Source organism: Battus philenor, unplaced genomic scaffold, assembly GCF_028537555.1.
Source record: "Battus philenor isolate CCGP_79_NKW_IND1 unplaced genomic scaffold, ilBatPhil1.0.hap1 SCAF_17, whole genome shotgun sequence".
Lineage (NCBI taxonomy): Eukaryota > Metazoa > Arthropoda > Insecta > Lepidoptera > Papilionidae > Battus > Battus philenor.
Window position 1 is genome coordinate 8926394 of NW_027181679.1, and position 18634 is coordinate 8945027.

At 33.9% G+C, this 18634-nt stretch overlaps 1 protein-coding gene across 1 annotated transcript; it reads right to left on the reverse strand.

Annotated features, from left to right (window-relative positions):
• Nucleotides 1–4346: 4346 nt before the first annotated feature.
• LOC137919846 (muscle M-line assembly protein unc-89-like) lies at nucleotides 4347–13818 on the reverse strand. The gene is made up of 13 exons (XM_068763057.1): nucleotides 13666–13818; nucleotides 12848–12974; nucleotides 10939–11135; nucleotides 10717–10827; nucleotides 9782–9982; nucleotides 9513–9664; nucleotides 8512–8665; nucleotides 7897–8027; nucleotides 7438–7597; nucleotides 6567–6902; nucleotides 5723–5998; nucleotides 5462–5641; nucleotides 4347–4522 (listed from the first exon to the last, which is right to left on the reverse strand). The coding sequence occupies exons 1-13, from the start codon at nucleotides 13751–13753 to the stop codon at nucleotides 4362–4364; spliced, it is 2274 nt and encodes a 757-aa protein (XP_068619158.1). The 5' UTR covers nucleotides 13754–13818; the 3' UTR covers nucleotides 4347–4361.
• Nucleotides 13819–18634: the final 4816 nt, after the last annotated feature.

Consider the following 18634-nt stretch of genomic DNA (forward strand, 5'->3'; position numbering starts at 1 on the left):
TCGTCCCAAACAGTGACAAAGCCGGGATTGACGGCCAGGAAGGTTTTGCTGTGTGTTTGGTGGGATTGGAAGGGAATCATCCACTATGAGCTGCTCCCATATGGCCAGACGCTTAATTCTACCATCTACTGCGAACAACTGGACCGCTTGAAGCAGGCGATCGACCAGAAGCGTCCAGAATTGGCCAACAGGAAGGGTGTAGTGTTCCACCAGGACAACGCCAGACCACACACTTCGTTGATGACTCGTCAGAAGCTACGGGAGCTCGGATGGGAGGTTTTATCACATCCACCATATAGCCCGGACATAGCGCCAAGTGATTACCACCTGTTCCTGTCCATGGCGAACGCCCTTGGTGGTGTAAAGTTGAACTCAAAAGAGGTTTGTGAAAAGTGGCTGTCCGAGTTCTTCGCAAATAAGGAGTGGGGCTTCTACGAGGGAGGTATTATGAAGTTGCCGTCTAGATGGAAACAGATTATCGAACAAAACGGCGCATATTTGAACTAAATCCGATCACTGTAACACTTTTTATGAAGCATTGAATAAAGAGCAAAAAAGCGGAAGGGAGATATTTGACAACCTGTTATAAGAATCCTTATGAAAAATGTTTTATTTTTTTTTTATTGGAATGAGACATACCGATAACTTCTGATCGTAAAAAGTCTCGACAAATGGTAAAAAATAATTAATTTTTAAAATGCAGTAACCAAAATTTTGAAAACGATTTGTTTTTACTATACTATCATTACGTCATTTATTATTTTTGAAATCATTGGTTATCTATAAATAAGCTCTACATTTGCCCCTTTAAACCCTTTAATACTTATAACCAATCGGCCATTATGTATAAAACAATAGACGATCCTACTTTAGTAATTGAATTGCTGTGTCTGCATCATATAAAAACTGCGTGACCAATCTGGCACAGACAAAAAATTGACAGTTATAAAAATCAATTGAATAAAGAGGAAACCAGAATAAAAAAGACATTTGTAATGCTTTCTGCGTTCCGAGAAATAGTATAAAAAAATTAAATTTAGTTTCTGAGAACCGAGACCATTCGGCATGTAAATCGAAAATTAATGATGGGAATAGTGTGATCATCATTGTCTTGTCATTAGAGCCGTCGCGTGTACTCTACATTGGAACAAATTTGTTTTTAAAGAAACTGTCAACAGAGACGTACTTTGCTAAAACAAGAAAAATTGTTTCAGGTTTTATAAACTATAAGCTACTTTTTATATAATACTATCTATCTACCTTATATACAGTGAATGGTTATAGATGTGAAAGTTTTAAAGGAGTGAATGTATAACTTATTTGTCAATATATATACTACTCAAAACAAAATAGGGCCCACCATCATTTTGCCCCTTAATTTATGTGCATACATGATTATTAAATTTTTACAATTAGTCGATGTTGAATTAGGGTTTTACACATTAAGTAAACACAAAATAACGTTTGCATTGTTTAATTTTATCGCAGTACACTCAAATACACATTTTTAGAGAAAATGAGCACTAAGTAGACTGTCAATAAAAACTTTTATAGTCACTGTTTGTTTTTAATAAACTTGCCGGGAGCTATTCTTTAGTATCGAGTAGGACCTCCTTTGCTCCGTATGCACTCTCTGAGCCTATCTGGAACACTCACAATCAGATGAGTGATGTTTTGGTCGGGTATTCGTTCCCAATAGAGTTTCAGCGCGTTTATGAGGTCCTGTTGGCTGTTAACGTGGCTATGGGTCTCTTTAAGACTTCTTTTCAATTGATCCCATAAATGCTCAATCGGGTTGAGATCGGGACTCATTGCTGGCCAAGGTAAAACCGAGATATTGGCATCAGAGAGTGCCCTCTGAGTGACCCTAGCTGTATGCGCACGAGCGTTGTCTTGCATAAACACAAAATTATCACCTACTCTTTGTGAATATGGGATGACATAAGGTCGGATTACTTGCTCGACGTAACTGGCTGCACTGACCGTCCCTTCGTTCAAGATCACCAGCTCTGTTTTGCCTAACAAGCTTATACCGCCCCATATCATCACACTCGGGCCCCCAAAACGATCAGTACCGTGCATGCATGGTTCAGTAAAACGTTCTCCTTCTCTTCTCCACACACGTACACGTCTGTCATCGCTAAAAAACTTAACTTTACACTCGTCTGAAAAGAGTACTGTCCTCCAATTGTCCATGGTCCAGTCCAAATGCTCACGCGCAAACCTCAAACGTGTTGCCCGGTGAGCCCTTGTTAATTTTAAACGAATAACACGCATCCTAGAATGTTGCCCGTCCTCGTGGAGTCGATTCCGAATGGTTTGACCACTAACGCGTGTGCCAGTAGATTGCCTTAGCCGGGATTGCAAGGTCCGGGCGGTAGTCGTGCGGTCCCGGCGCGCAGTCAATCGAATGTACCGGTCTTTTTGAGCAGTTGTGGCTCGAATCTTTCCTGATCCAGGTCTTCTAGCTACACTACCTGTCTCCTGGAACCGCTCCCATACGTTTCGAATAGCTCGCCGTGACACACCAAGGCGAGATGCAACCGATCTTTGCGATTCTCCCTCTTGTAGCAAAAGAACTGCCCTTGTCGAAGTTTCCACATCCATTTGACGACGAGATCCTGGCATTGTAATCGAGAATAATGCCAAAACGAAAAAAACACAGCTAAACAAAGTGTGATCAAAGTATTGCGCTTAAAGCAAGACTGAGAACACAAACGATTGAAAATTTAAGAAATGGATAAATTTTGAGCACTTTACTTTTTCGTCTACCCACTTGAAATCAACAAAAAAGTTAACTTTTAAAACATCATTATGAACTAATAAACATGTATGCTAGAAGTGGTAGTGCTTCATTCTGTCAATGATTAGTATATGAGTTATTTATAAACACGATTAGAGACAAAGTTGCGGTGGGCCCTATTTTGTTTTGAGTAGTTTAGTATACCTTATCTAAAAATCCATGGTTTTAAATAATAAACAACGTAATGATAACAAACTAAGAAAAAATTCTTAAAAAAATTCAAAATTCGAATTACAGCACATATTTGGGCTCACGTTATGTCAAGGTAATTTAAAATTGTTTAGCACCGTACGGATACATACATTAACATAATCATATTTCGGTTTTAGCCAACGCAATTTTCTGACTAAAATCTAAAATTGTCACAAACTTCTTGATTTTTTAATTTAATGATATCATAAATACTGCTCGCTATTTTGTTCAATCCCTTCATTGAAATTTACTCATTCCATTATTAACAGGTGCCAATTGACTCCCCGATATCGAAAACTGATAAGTTATGTATTTTCTACCTTTTTATGTAATAAAATAGACTAATTGTACTAATTGGAGACAACAAAACTTTTTGTAAATCAAAAGAAACGCAGAATATTTTCGTGTCATTTTGTGAACCACGTTTATCTTTTTCTTTTAAGGATCTAGCCTGATTTTTGTTGACTATATAATCATAGAATTTATTTTCAGGGGTCACAGAACCGTTTCTAAAAGAAACGCAAACATGGTATTGCTCTTTTTTGGCTGGTGAAATGATAAATTAATATTTTTGTTTACTATAATCCTATATAGCCTTAATGACTCACATTTATTACCATATTTAGATGGATCATACCATTCTTTGCATAATTTGAACTTTAAGAGCCATCAAAATAGAAGTTTATTACTGTGTTTGTGACAAATAATGTGAATCAACCGGTTTCCACGGACTTGACGTAGTCTAACACACGTTTGATCATTTCTGCATCTATAGATCTTTTACGGTGATCAAATGATATGGTGATGTAAACAAACGCGCGGGAATTTCCCGCATATAAGTCTAACAACTGTTCGGACCTTGTAAGTTTGAATTCATGTGACATATGTCTTTATGCTGTTATAAAAATCGTATTTCAGTCCAGAAAACTTTTTTAATAGTTCACATGATAAATTACATCGATTAGATGTGATGCCAAATTGTTAATTTGTCCCATATACATAAAACCAATAGAAATATAAATTCTTATTCCTAGGACATAAGTAAGTGTCATCTTATCTAGGAGATATCCACCTGTGCCGTGTGTCTAAATCACCATTCTTATACGGAACACATTTCATACCCGACTCTTCCTGAGACACACGTGTATTGCACACGTATATTAATTTATTTGTAGCCTTAATTTATATTATGTGGAAACTTTTATTTGAGTAGAATTGTTTTATAAAAACTATTGTAATAGATCATTCGATTGTCAACGATGACACTGCCTACAAGGAAAGATTTTTAAAGAAAATAAATTTAAAACAAAACAATATTTCACAACACATTTATTCAGGAGCTGTTTTCAATAACAACATTTATAATTCACACTGCGCTCTCCCTATGCAATGTAAGAGTGACATCGGGAGGAGGATCCACGTCGTGTAGTACTGGAGTGCGCCAATTTGTCAAACAGAGTTCGTCCGTGCTGTTTAAGTAGTCGCGGCTGCGCGTACGAAGTGTGCTACTAGAACGCGCCTTTAAGTCTGCAACCAAGAGCAATAGCGCATTCAATATTTTTAAATGGACTCTTAAATTAAAACAAAAACTTTACTAGGATACAAGAAGCTGAAAAAATAGAGATGATATTTGAAAAGATAGATTTTCTGCAAACCTTCTTAATACTAAGAAATAAAACTCTTTGGTACTTATTCACTTTATTTAAACAAACTCAACGTAGAACCTGTAGCAATTCGTGCCACAAAGTGCCTAATTAAACTTGTCTACCCGTAGTGTCTTCCTGACACTAACGTTCGTTTTTATAAACGATACACCACTACTGTTTTTTGAAATTAATTTTCATTTTTGACAATTATTTGATACATTCACTCCATAGATTCTGAACATTTTACTGCTCAATTTTTACCATCATCATCAGATATGCCGATAAATCCCTACTGCAAGGCAAATGCCACTCCCAACGATCACCACGATGACCGTTCTTGCGCTGCCCACATTGATTGTGTCATCGATCGACCTAGTGGTAGACCTATGACAAAGTCAAGCCAGTCATATTACCTGGTTTTTTATTTGACTATGGACTGGTATTTATTTGACTGCTAACCATTATTTTTTATAATTTTCGTGAATTTAAATGTATAAAGTATTTATCGTTTAAAACGTTATGAAGTTAGTTATGATGCATAATAGAATTAATATTTATTTGACTTTCTACAAATTTCATTTTTACATTTAAATGTTCTTATTTTTTATTTTTGAGGCATTAAAGCGAGGAGAGCTTTTAGTTTAAACCTATATACAGTTAAAAATTGACATTTTTTTCACGAATCATTAACTGAAGTAACTGGGCGTTGGGAGCTACGAAAGGGAACTATGAGTGGATTAGTTGTGAGTTCTAATAGGAGCCCAAGAGAGAACTACAGAACTACGATCATCAGTTGTCTTATTTTAATTTAATCACTTACCTTTTGTACTATTAATGAATTCCCGAGTAACATCGTCTATCTGTAACACTTGTATAACAGGCGCCGGTTGTTTCACACGAGACCTTCTTGCTGCACAGATCACTAATATAGACGATATCACGAATACAATAACTAGTAATGATCCACCAATTGAAATCCCGACGTCTTTGTCTAGAAAAACTTTTTAAATATTACTTATAGATTATGTAATTTCATTATTTATACTCAAGATACGTGTCAGTATCAGACAAAATAACTTACAATGCCACCATTGAATTTTAGCTGCACTTAACAAATTCTCAGTAGGCCTCAAGAGTAATGTTTCGGAACATCCAAATTTGTTACAAGCGGCTGCCCCCGCCTCATCGCCTCGGTCAAGTATTCCTAAAGGCTCAGCTATTCGCCAAATACCATCCACATTTAAAATAAGAGTTTGACTTCCACCGAAACCCATTACGCTTCTATGGTCCAGTACTAAAGATCCATTTGTTGGAGACTTCCGCCAAACAGTGACTTCGTAATGTGTTGCATTTTTGACTAGAAAATTAAGGGTTTTTTTTAATTCACGTTTACACTGGAACATTTTAATTATAATAAATTCAATATCTACATAGTTTAAAGAAGATTTAATTTTGATTTTGGATAGTACAATAAAATATTACAGAAAATTTTAAATTTAGTGCATGCGTTGTTGATAAATGTGCACAAAATCTTTATTTAAACTACAAAACATTGTCCTAATTAAAACTATAGGCCAAAAAAAAACTTAATGACAAATAAGGTAATATCGATCGTTGGAAAGATAATTTAATATGGAGGTATTAATAAATCATTGATTCAACGTGTAATTCAAAAAGTTTTTATAGATCCATCTAGTTGAAAAACTTTTGATAGTCTTATGAAGTCTCTTGAAATTGGTTAATAATAAACTTAAATAAGCTAAACAGAAAAGGTTTTTAAAAAGTTATTAATGAAGTTAACTATTTTTAACGCAAAACATATCAAACAATAATCTTAAATAAGTTTTTAGTACTAAAATAAATCTGAAAAATAAATATAAGCTCAACTAATGCTAATGTTAGTAACGTCTTATTTAATAAATTACCTGGAATACATCGTATTTGGAATTGTCGATTTTCGTACGCTAAATCACACTGTTGAGGCGGTTGGGGCCTCAAATGTTTGAAGGTAAAATTTTTATTACACGATTTTTCTTGAATTGCGATGTCGTTATTCGCTTTACAAGTTATATTTAACGTCTTTGTTAATGACACAGTGATCTGAGCTAGTGGTATAAAAGCAGATTCTGAGGTGATTCTTTGAACGTCTTCATCTGCTTCTATTAGCCAAGTAAACACCTTCGGTTCAGGCATAGCAGTGACTTTACAAATTATAGTTTCATTCACTTGCGTGATACCGTTTTCTATACACTTTGGTGCATCTGTAATTAAAAAAAAATAATATAAAGAGTGATTGCTTATAGATTTAAAACTTTAAATGAGTGAATGAATAGCTCAATCACCACAAAAAAGCTTTAAGGCTTTTATACCAACAAATCATCCTGTATAAAGTGAACAATATAAAATTGTTACTTTTTTTCTTCTATAATATCACAGGATATTAACTTCTAGCATTATAAAATCTGTTATGTAATTAATTTTATTACGTTGACTACAAAATTTGAAAACGCTTTCTTTTAATAGATTGTAATAGTATTAATACTTGTTTTATAGGAAATAAGCTATTCATTCACACCTCCAAAGTTTTTTCACCTATAATCAATCAGCCTGTATGTTACAATAGTATAACTCCTAATAACATAGCTCTATATATGTACTCAGATTTGGAATAGTTGTATTTCACACAATCAGTGGTAATGTGGTGGTGTACACAGTATTGTTATAAGAATAAAGAGTGTGTTTTATTAGTCTTTCTTATAATGATAATAGTAGAAACGTAAAAACAATATAACTTACAAAATACCATTACATCAATGTGTTCTGACTTGGTTTCTCCCACGCTGTTTTTTGCTGAACAGGAATATTGCCCTTTGTGTTCTTGATTGACTTTTTTGATTATTAAATTATTGGAATATACATTATCATCCCAACCAAATGTTTTATTAATTTTGGAGTCCTTTAACAGAAATAGAAATAAAAAATGCACATTTTTATTAAATATAGATTGTAATCCTTTATTTCCCAGAAAAAAAACTTATGGCTCATATTTTAGACTTTTTATGTTCACTAAAACCGCCTAAAGTAAGATTAATAAAATATTTTTGACAGTTAAATAGGTGACTTATTTTTTTATTGGCCATAACTGCAGCGCGATGTATACGCTTATCAATAAAAAGTTTTCGTAAAATTGGTGTTTCTAATTCATAAATCTGTTTCTCTAAAAGATACATAGCATACTTACGTATGTATACTTACATTAAAGTACCACAGAAATTCTTCAACAGGGGGATTTGCGTTAACATCACATGTTAAATGAAGGATATCGTTTTCGATAACGCCATTTAAATATCCGGTTTTATGCATAGTAACTTCTACTATTGGAACATCTGAAATATGGATTCTTTTAAATAATTTTGCAAGATTATCGAATAATCGGTAGAGCCCAGAAAATGATGTTGTAGTGAAAGTGCGCAGGCCACAAAGCGCGCAGAACGAATGGCTCCTGATGACTTAAGTTTATGAAATGGAGACCATGAACCAGTAAGTGTAACGGAGGAAGTAATAGTGCCCACCGTAGTAGACTGACGACCTGGGTAAGGCCGTATGAAGACGGTAGATGCTGGCCCCTTCCAACCGGTTCTTTTGGAAATTTATGGTGCTGTCCTATCGCAAGCAGTTAACTACGGCTTTAATAATGTGGATGACGGCGACAATTATAAAGTAAAATATAATTTGTTTAAATAACTATATTTATTGTTATAAATAAGAGTTTTAGTAGTCATATAATAATAAGAAATATCGTTAAAAATAGAGATACTACTTTAACTTTATAACGAAATGTAATAGGAATTAGAATAAGTACCTACTAACATGTGACATTCAAAGTTACAATGTCTGCTTTGGAATTATTTTTTGATGGTATCGCTGGGTTTGTGGCCACACACGCCAACGTTGCATTATTATCGGCCGGCGAAAGACTCAGTTGAAGGAATGATATTGACGTCTTCGTAGCGTGATTCCAAGTCTGTTAAAAATGTAATTTATTATATATAACCATGTTTGCTTATCTGGAATCAACAAATCACTGTCACTTAAAGTAACTTTTCGTTATGTTAATAACTTATTTATGTGTTAGCTTATATTTAAACAGAAGTAAGAAGAAACGAAGATATTTTCTGTTTTGCATATTTTTTATTTGATTTTATGTTCGAAAGGTTTACGATATCCGCATAGTCACACAGCCTAAAAATTTACTATTAAATATTTATTTTAAATGATGTACTATATAATAGATATGCTGTTGTGATAAAAATAGTACTAACGAAAATATACATCTATTATATCTTTTTAACTATACAGTAAAGAAAACATTTTTTCAAGTCGATTTATAATACCCGTATTATTGGAAATACTAAAGACATAATTTACATTTTGACAATTTTTTATCAATAATGATTTCTTTTTTGTAGACGGATGGTCATTTAAGGATTCCTCAGGTTTGAGAAGACAAGGCTCGTAGCCAAAACTTCGTTTTTGTGGGATAGTTCGGCTTAGAAGCATCGGCTCGGGCCGCTATGTACTTCCAGGTTGGAACAAATGATTTACGTTTTGAACGGAACACGAAAGCGTGAATTTATTTAAGAGATAAAAAGTTGAAAAAAAAACATAGATTAAATAAATATGTTCTGTAAGAAGGCAATGCGACCTGTTTTCCACTGACGAGATTTCATTTTGATGATATCACAGACAGACACTGACAATTTTCGGGCTAAACGTCTTTCAAGGACTAAACTACACTAACTACAGAAAGAGTGAAAAAAATCCAAATAATGAAAAGAAAACAAACTAAAAGTAAAGTAAAACTTAAATACCTGATTACTATACTGTGTTAAGTGTTTATGATCCAGCCACCATGAAATGTCAGGAGCAGGATATACCTCATACGCTGTACATTGTACGATAGCTGCCTTACCGGATTGAAAACTCTCTTGAATTCCATCAATTGAAACCTTACTTGCTGTTACTAAAATAATTATTTATTTCTAATGTAACATCGTTTTTTATAAATTGAACCAAACATTTATTAAATACGATGTCAATGTGAAGAAATATTTGTAAGATTTATTTTATCTATGCTTACAATATAATTCTATATCTACTTTGGAAGATATAGGTGGTGACAACTTTGTATTGCTCGCTTTACAAGACAGATTATCTGTATTATCTCTTGTTAATGGTAAGAACAATTCGTTTTGCCTCACGTGGGGTATATCGCTTTCACCGCTGGACGCATCTACAAGAACATCTCCAGAATACCAGGTTATCTGAGGCGGAGGTCGACCTGAAACAATATTTTATACAACCTGTGTCACACTATCTAATAACTGTATAAGTAAAAAAATAACTTAAATAATGACAGCGATAACATGCACGCATGGTGGAAGTAATTAAGATAAATTATTATTTGTGTTCGGGATTTTTTTACGAGATCGAATTAGGAATGGTGAGATAGGTACACGAACAAAATAAACCGACATAGCCCAGCATACTAGCAACTTAAAGTGTCAGAAGGCATGTCATTGCGTGTGGAATGGATAACCGCTGGAGCCTTTGGAGAGGAGACTAAAAATGAGCAAACGCAGCAGAGAACATCAAGGTGAATATACGATCTAGTTAAGATCCTCGGAAGATACTGGATTCAGGCCTCTTCTAACCAGACCAATTGAAAATCTATGGGCGGACATATATCCATTAGTGAATGTCTTACGTCTGAAATGATAATAGTGATTATGTACCACCTACCGCAGGCTTTACTGCAGGTACTGAGTGAAAAATCTTCAAATAGCTATTGATATTAAAATTTCGATCTGTGTTTTTTTATAATCATAAATAATAATGCCACACGAACAATTAATGTACTCGTAAATAACCTTATTGCTATTCATCACAGTTACTTAAGTAGGAAGTAGTTAAAGGAAAAAAATTGACAAGTATACGACTTTTATGGCGAGAAGCTTTCAAGTTCAAGTTATAAATGACGAAGAAATTTGATAAAGTCACTATTAAATACCCCACCTCCAATAACTAGGCATTTCAGAACTAACGTATCTCCTTCGAAATAAGGTCCAATTTTATTTTCCACTTTATTATCCATTTCGTCTAAAAAGAACGGTTTACTTGGAAGTACTGAAAAAAAATATAAACATGTTGAAAGCATTAATATATCTATCAATAATTATTCATTATCAATGTCTTTATTAATAATGTGATATATTATTATCAGATTGTAAATCTTACCGATGACGGTTAATAATACTTTAGTATATTTGGTTGGAGAAAGTAAAAATTCGACCCTGCATCGATAAAGTGCTTGGTCATCATCTCTTAGAGCTGAAATAAACAATGGCGTAGGACGCTTGTGTCTATCGATGCTTAATCTCGAACTCACATTATATTGTTGGATAGACCACTCCGTATTAGTTCGGGCATCGTAACTGGAAATTAAAATCTACTAGAATATCTTCCATTATATTAAATGTAATTAAACTTTACATTTATTTTATTTTAATAGCCCACGCTATTAGGAACTTCGGGTTCGCTTATCTTATTTTAGGGACAGTGGAAGAAAATTACCTATAATAAAAATTATCGATAATTTTTTCATTTTACAATTTCATTTTCACGCCCTCTCTTTCATATTTCACAAATTCTCTTTTGCTTAATATTTTATTTACATACCGCCTGCCATTATTCACCACATTTCTTAGATTTTTATTATTTTCATTTCCAATAATTATTATTATTCTTATTTTTATTTATGTTCCTTCAATATTTCTTTTCTAATATTATTTTTAATGTTTCTAGTTTTTTATGTAACAATTCAGTCTTCTTCTTATCCGGTTTTATTTCGTTTTATTACGTCACTGAGGACTATTAACAAAAAAATTGGTAAACGTTTGGTTGCTAAATGGAATGAAAAGGAGCCAAAAGCCAAACATAGGGCTTTTAGCTTGTACTGTCACTAAACATGGATTTTTCATTTCAAAACAAGTGATCTCGAGACGAGTGAAACCACGACTTACTTGGTTCCTTTCGTCGGGCTAATATTACTCACACTTCAAAATGCATTAGCGCTGGGTGAACAACGAGACTGAAGAAATTCTAAGGACACTTCTACCTATTAGGGTAAATGTTCTATATGGCGATATCGTCGTGATTTTATTCGCTTATGGCTTATGCTCATTGTGTCGTCCGAAATGTAGAGTGTAGCAAAGAGCATGGCGAAGTAGGCGGAGAGGAAAAAAGAGCAAAAGCGCCGTCGCCTCGAGCGTTGACAATCTTAATATATATAAATCTCGTGTCACAATGTTTATACTCAATGGACTTCTAAACCACTTAACCGATTATAATAAAATTCGCACACCATGTGCAGTTCGATCTAACTTGAGAGATAGGATAGTTTAAATCTCAAATTATAGTCGCAATTTTAATTTATTGCTAATTATTGTCTGTTAATTTTTGACAGTCACAATTATCTGTTAACTCCAAATGATTCTAACAGATGTCGATACCTTTCGACTGGGTTGAGTAAGTAATCAATAGATGGCGCTGCTATGGTAAATCTACGAACGTGTCATATAAGCTACATTTTAACAGCATAATTACCACGTGTTGTTGACGCTATAAAATTAATTAAATTTATTTTGTAGTGAACGAAATACCGAATAATTCAATTATTTCCACTTTTTAAATTTTCACAGCAACGCGTGGCCGGGTCAGCTAGTGTAATATAAAATTATATTACCCCCATAGTTGCAACTATAAACATGATACGATGTCTTATTGTATTAACAGCTCTGTATGAAGTAATTCCCATAAATATTTGTAAATTGTAAAGTACACACACAGAAAGATTTTATAATAATACCAGAAATAAATTTATTATTAAGGAGAGGTGTGACGCAAGTGTGAGGCTAGAGTGAAAGAGATGATGGAGCGTCATTAAAGAATTCCGTATAGGATTTTTTTAATAGCGGTACCTGTAATTAACAGAGTTTATTACCATTGCTACTATAGTCAAAAAGTGACAAATGCTTCTGCAATAAATTTGTAGGTTAGTTAAAAGTACATGTATGTACGTATGTTCTCTTGACTTCGTCTAAAAGATTATATTACAGATTAAGTTTATTTAGTTAATAGTTTATACCTGTAAATTGATTCATCACCTTTGTACCACACGAGTAACATGACTTCGTCATCACCAACCGCTGTAGTAGTGTCGCAATAAAGCGTTGTGTTACCGTCCTCTAAGGCTTCTCGGTTTGTCAAAGGGCCTAAATAGAGAACCAATGTTGTTATAGTTATTAGACTAATAATATCCTTACTAATCGGATCCGAAAGTATTGGCCATGCATAACAGCCCTCTGGCGGATCACACATATCTTTCATATAATACCTAGTTTCTATTAGCAACGCAATAACTCACGGACGATGGACGATTTCATTAATACTGATTCATTTTACCAGTTTCAAAAGAAAAAAATGCACTTAGATCGGCCTGTTTAGTCGTAAATATTTTTTAGCAATATCGATAAAGAAATCATCAAAAGTCTTTGTTTTTCACATGGCCAGTCATCCGTCGGTTGTCGTGTTGAAAAAGTATGAAGGTATAGCATAATATATTTACTAACAAAATATAAAATATTAAAAAGCATGCAGCATCTTGATCATAATCATCATGTCCGCGGAAAAACAAATACGTCTCCCCCAAAGATTGCCACAAAGACATGTATATGTAAATAAATAATGTATGTATATATATACACACATATACCTATATATACATACAAAAATATAATGAAATAAAGTAAAAAAAAAGTATGTGGCTGAAATTGCAATATTCATTATTGGTATATTTGGGTAAAAAATATAAATAAAAAAAAAAAATTATATCCTCCTTAGCAGAATTGTGTAGTAGTATAGAATTACTTTGAAACAAAAAACAAAAAATATTTTTAAACTTACCATCAATTCCTATGACTGCATAGACAGCAGCAGGTAAAATTAGTGTTAAATATATTAATCCCCGCCGAACGCTCATTCTACGGTACATCCATTCTATTCCAACATCTTTTCATGTAATTACAACACCAGGTTTTGACATTTCTTCAATATCTTTATCGCAGAGAAACCTCTACTATTCATAAAAATAAATCCTTGAGAAGATACTTGTTGCTAAAATATCACTTGACATAAAACATCATCCATCTTGTTAAACACAACTTTTACTACCGTTTTATCTAATATTGCATTAATAAGTTAAAAAGAAACCGATATTGACTTTACACACCATTACACAACACAAAATAAACAATTTGTAACTTAACTTAATTTAAACCGAATATATCACTATTTTTACACATTACAAGAAAGTATATTTATTAAAATTATTAGATTATGGTTCCGAACTTAAACACCCAAAAAATAAATTAGTTAGCGATCGGAATAAAAGCGTCTCAAGCAAACGAGACGTGTTTCTCTTAGCGTAGAAGTTTTCGGACTGGCTGAATAATGAACGAAGGAATACTATGGCAATAAGCAAAAACTTGTTGCCTTCGCCACGGTGACGGATGCTTGGCGGTCGTATTTCCCACTCAAGGCTCCGTGTCCGGTTGGTCACTTTTATATGTAATTCTTTTACACGGGCGATTGAACCGAAGTTATGCTGCAGACGAACCTTTTATAATATATAATCAAATTTAAAAGTCTTCGTTTTTTAAACAACTTTATTCAGAATTTAAATGATACAGAAAGCCAATTTTTGTACTATATGGTTTAAAGAGCAATTCCCCAAGAGTTGGCTTTAAACTCTGTTAGAAAGGAGCGATCCCCCTGAGTGTAAATATAAACTATTTTAGCGAATTTACGCCAGAACTGAAGTCACCTTTATTCGATGTTCTTCGTGTTTCCTACTTGTTGTTGTCAGATACAAACTAGAACGCGACAGAAGTTAAAAAATTTTAAAAATCAAAATCATACTATTCTTTATTCAAATAGGCACTTTCGAATTGTCAATCAACATAAAATTTCAGTATTAACTGTCCTACAGGACGACAAATTCTTGATAACGTTTACACAATACGTTAATGTCTTAGAAACCGGAACCTATAGCGCATATAACTACTCGACTTTTTAACACAAGGCAAGTAACAGGTTCCCTAAAGCTCCCAAATCAAACGCAAAAAGGACCAGGAGACCGAGTCATCATCATTTCAACTGGACATTTACTACTATAGGTAGGCTTTCACCATGGATAAGACCGGTTAGATCAGGCATGCAACCAATGTTATTCGTCGACCTGAACAAGGTTGTTTGTTCAAGTTGTGGGTAGACGTCTTACGCTGCGCCTGCCGAAGTTTCCATTCCAAAACTTTAAGGCTCTACTAGGGTCAACACTCTTGTACTGCGCATTAAATGGCTCGCCACGTCTACTTGCCAATCCCCTGGGTCGCTTTGGTACGTCTAACCTCAATGAGGAGACCCGTAATTAAATATTATTCTCATCTTTCAGAAACAGGCCTCGACAGGACTTTGGTTTCGTAGTTGTCGATAATTCAGCTGTAGATGCTGTTAATGATAGGTTTGTGGCGTGGGTGTTTAATCGCGGAGGATGGGAAAGTAGACGCAGTGATCATTATCTCTGATTCAGATAGTCGAAGTAGATTAATATTCCCTTTGCCCACGATAACCTTCCTTCAGCCAGTGCTTTAGAGCTCTATAGGATCAAACGACGACAACCAGTTCGAGTAGTAGAGTGTAACAATGGGTCAAACGCAGGCTCATTGTGAAAAGTAATTAATAACGTCTTTCGTATTATTAAACATCATTTACATATAAATATATGTCGCAAAAAAGCCTTATTAAGCAAAGCAATAGCAAATTTTTAACAGCATTAGTTAAAAATTTGCAATTTAAAAAATGCCGAAACCACTAATATAAATTTTGGGAATTACAATACAATTTCCGATAATCATATATTTAACTAATAGCATCTTGAGAGATCCGACGCTTCAGTGATTAAAACAACTCTTCTGTGGTCCACTCACTCCACCGTCAGAAACGCAAACGGCGTCGACCGCCCGACCCCGTCGTCTCGAACAGCGTGGGCGATCCCAAATAGGATGATGAATCCTTTCTTAGATTGCCGAGTGATCCAAGCTGCCTTCTAATTCTCACTCCACACCAACATCAATACTGACACGACCAGGTAAGCTTCGTCTTTACTGCTTCCACCTCCATAGAAGTGTCAAATGTCTCTGAAACACGAATGCTTTAGTTTTTAGTATAGTTTACAGACCTTTCCGCTCCGTGAACTCATGTAGATGAAGCTGTTAAAGCCCCCCAGACTAACGGCACTAACATCATCGAAGCCGTACAGATCCAACTCTTTTTGCTGTCAATACATCCTTAATACTAATAATTTATACGAATGTACAATGCTGTCATGGCGACTTTGATATTAGCGAGGTTTTAGTGCAGTAGCATCATGAAAAAACATGCTGGTCTTCACATAAAGTTTTTTCAGTTCAGATATTTTTATATGTGGCATAAATTAAGCGCCTGTAAGAAATGAAATCCACGAATCTGTTCAAAATAATATAATTAAAATGGGCATCTAGTTATATTTGTCAACAATATGAATATTTTAATAAAGAACCTTTAAATAAAAATCCTTATTCAACACAAACACCCGCGATCATTATAGTATGAAGATTAAATTAACTGTTGATCGACGTCAAAATGATGAATTGCTGTAAAATAAACCTATAAGGACAAAATGGGCTTGACGAACTCTAGGTACATTCCAAATTAATTATGGAAAGTAATTTTTATAATTAAATACTGTACAAATTAGGGAAAAATACTAATATGATATCTGCTCTACATGTTATACAAAAAAAAACACTAGTAAACTAAATTAAGACAATTTTCTTAATTTTTTATATACAAAAGAATTTATTAAGTAAGAAAAGGTCTAATATTTAGCCACTTCCGCACATGCAGTGGTAGTCGTGCAACAAAGTGCACCGCCCGCTAATAAATGCGTATGCGGCAAACAATGCGAATTACACGACTGCCACCGTTAAATCACACAAGACGTGTTTCACCCCTCCATGGGGCATCTTCAGGAGTTATAACCAGCCAAATACAGAGTGAGCTCACTCTATGTTTGGCACTAATCGGTGTAACATAAAAAAACAACATCGGCGCGGAAGTGGCTAAATATTGGTCCTTTCCTTACTTAGGAAGGACTTCCGCATGGTAACGCCTGATTCCATTAAATATATAAGAATTTATTATTCAGAAGACAACATAAGACGTCTGTTGACAAGCGTTACGATTCGCCCACACCTGTCCAATGTTAAAAATGGGTTTGTCATCACGTTTAGACATAAAAAAAAATTTACTCTGTCAATTGAAACATAAGATGACATGAAAGTCCTACATATCTCATTTGCAAAAGGTTATCTAGATGGAAAATATTGATGCCAGGATTTTTTACGCACTTACAGATAATTAATGGAATTTTCCACTCTTAACGCCATCTATGGTGACAAACGTAAACGCAATTCTCCACAAGATTTCATATTTCAAAAGCTAGCAAAGCATCGGCATGGTTTAGATGTATTATTAAAAACCATTATTTTGATTAGAATAGAGTTTTTTATACTATGGTATACATACTACAGTGTAAAAATATTAGATCATATAACACGCGGCTAAAAATAGATTTCTTATAAAAAGCTGTTACTCGTTTACGTATATAACTATTCGACCATAGAATTAGATATCAAATAAAATCTAGAAAATACGGTAACAGATGATATTACGATTCTTATTTATTTATTCATTTTGTATTAAACTTAGAGTCAATTATAGTTTATTACTTGCGTACGTCAAGACAAGAATGACATAAAAACCAAAACATAGTCGATCGATTTTTTTATTGTGATCACTATACATACTGTCACGCAACATCATATTAATACAAAAGTTTAAAAATCGTTAACTACGTCGAATTGTATATAAATTCTTCTCGGAAAGTTGTCTTATGAGTTAATGTCGATGGGGGAAGATGTTAAACAGTTAAAGACAGTGTACGTTAAAAAACATCATCAGAGATTGGATTCTTATATTTAAGTTATGTATATTCTGTTTAATCTCGGAGGCGATAAAGTGAAATACAAATAGTTAGGGTTAACACTAATTCCACAGGTTAAAAGTGAGGAACAAAATTGCTTATTGTAATCTATAACAGATCAGTCAACGCATTTATCGATTAGGCGTAGGTACGTAATTAAAGGCGTAATAAAACATCACGTATAAGGTCTGTAGAATAAATGTTTACGAAAAAGTTTTTCGTTTCCCAATTTAATAAGAAGTTTGAACATGTAATTCATTACGATAATACTATTTAGAAACTGTACCCGTTTCGACAAAAAATAATAAGCGCCTAGCAAAAGGGTTTTGCAATGTATACGTCAAATAAATATTTGCTATTTTAATATGGCAGGCGGGATATTTTTGAAGATGTCGATCCAAAAGCCATTTTTAATCATTCGGAGAATAATTAAATAAGTTTCGTTAAAATCTTTAAATGACTTTTCGGGATCAGCAAGTGCAATTACCTTGTTAAGATCCACGGAAAACATTTGGTGCAAGCCTCTTTCTATCGGTATTATTAGAAATCTAGGAAGAAGGCCAATGTATATCCACTGCTGGATGTCCTACGACTGATATGACGAAAAAAAAGGATTTTGACTTACGGGTTGGTTTGATCAAAAAACGCAAACTGCTTGCGTAACCATAACATACTCCAAACTTTCAGTAATAATCCATGTTTCATATAGCAGCGAGAATAAATATATATTCTCTTGAAAAAGAAAAAATTGTGTTATTACATTATAAACCCTGTATAGTAAAAAAAATTTCA

Bases quoted from the DNA above. Each gene is read 5' to 3' on its own strand.
- LOC137919846 (XM_068763057.1), bottom strand. From the start codon at position 13,753: ATGTACCGTAGAATGAGCGTTCGGCGGGGATTAATATATTTAACACTA. The intron at 8,666-9,512 runs GTATTTAAGTTT...CATTTTTAACAG, and splicing joins TAACACAGTATAGTAATCAG to ACTTGGAATCACGCTACGAA. The intron at 5,999-6,566 runs GTAATTTATTAA...TTAATTTTCTAG, and splicing joins CCAAATACGATGTATTCCAG to TCAAAAATGCAACACATTAC.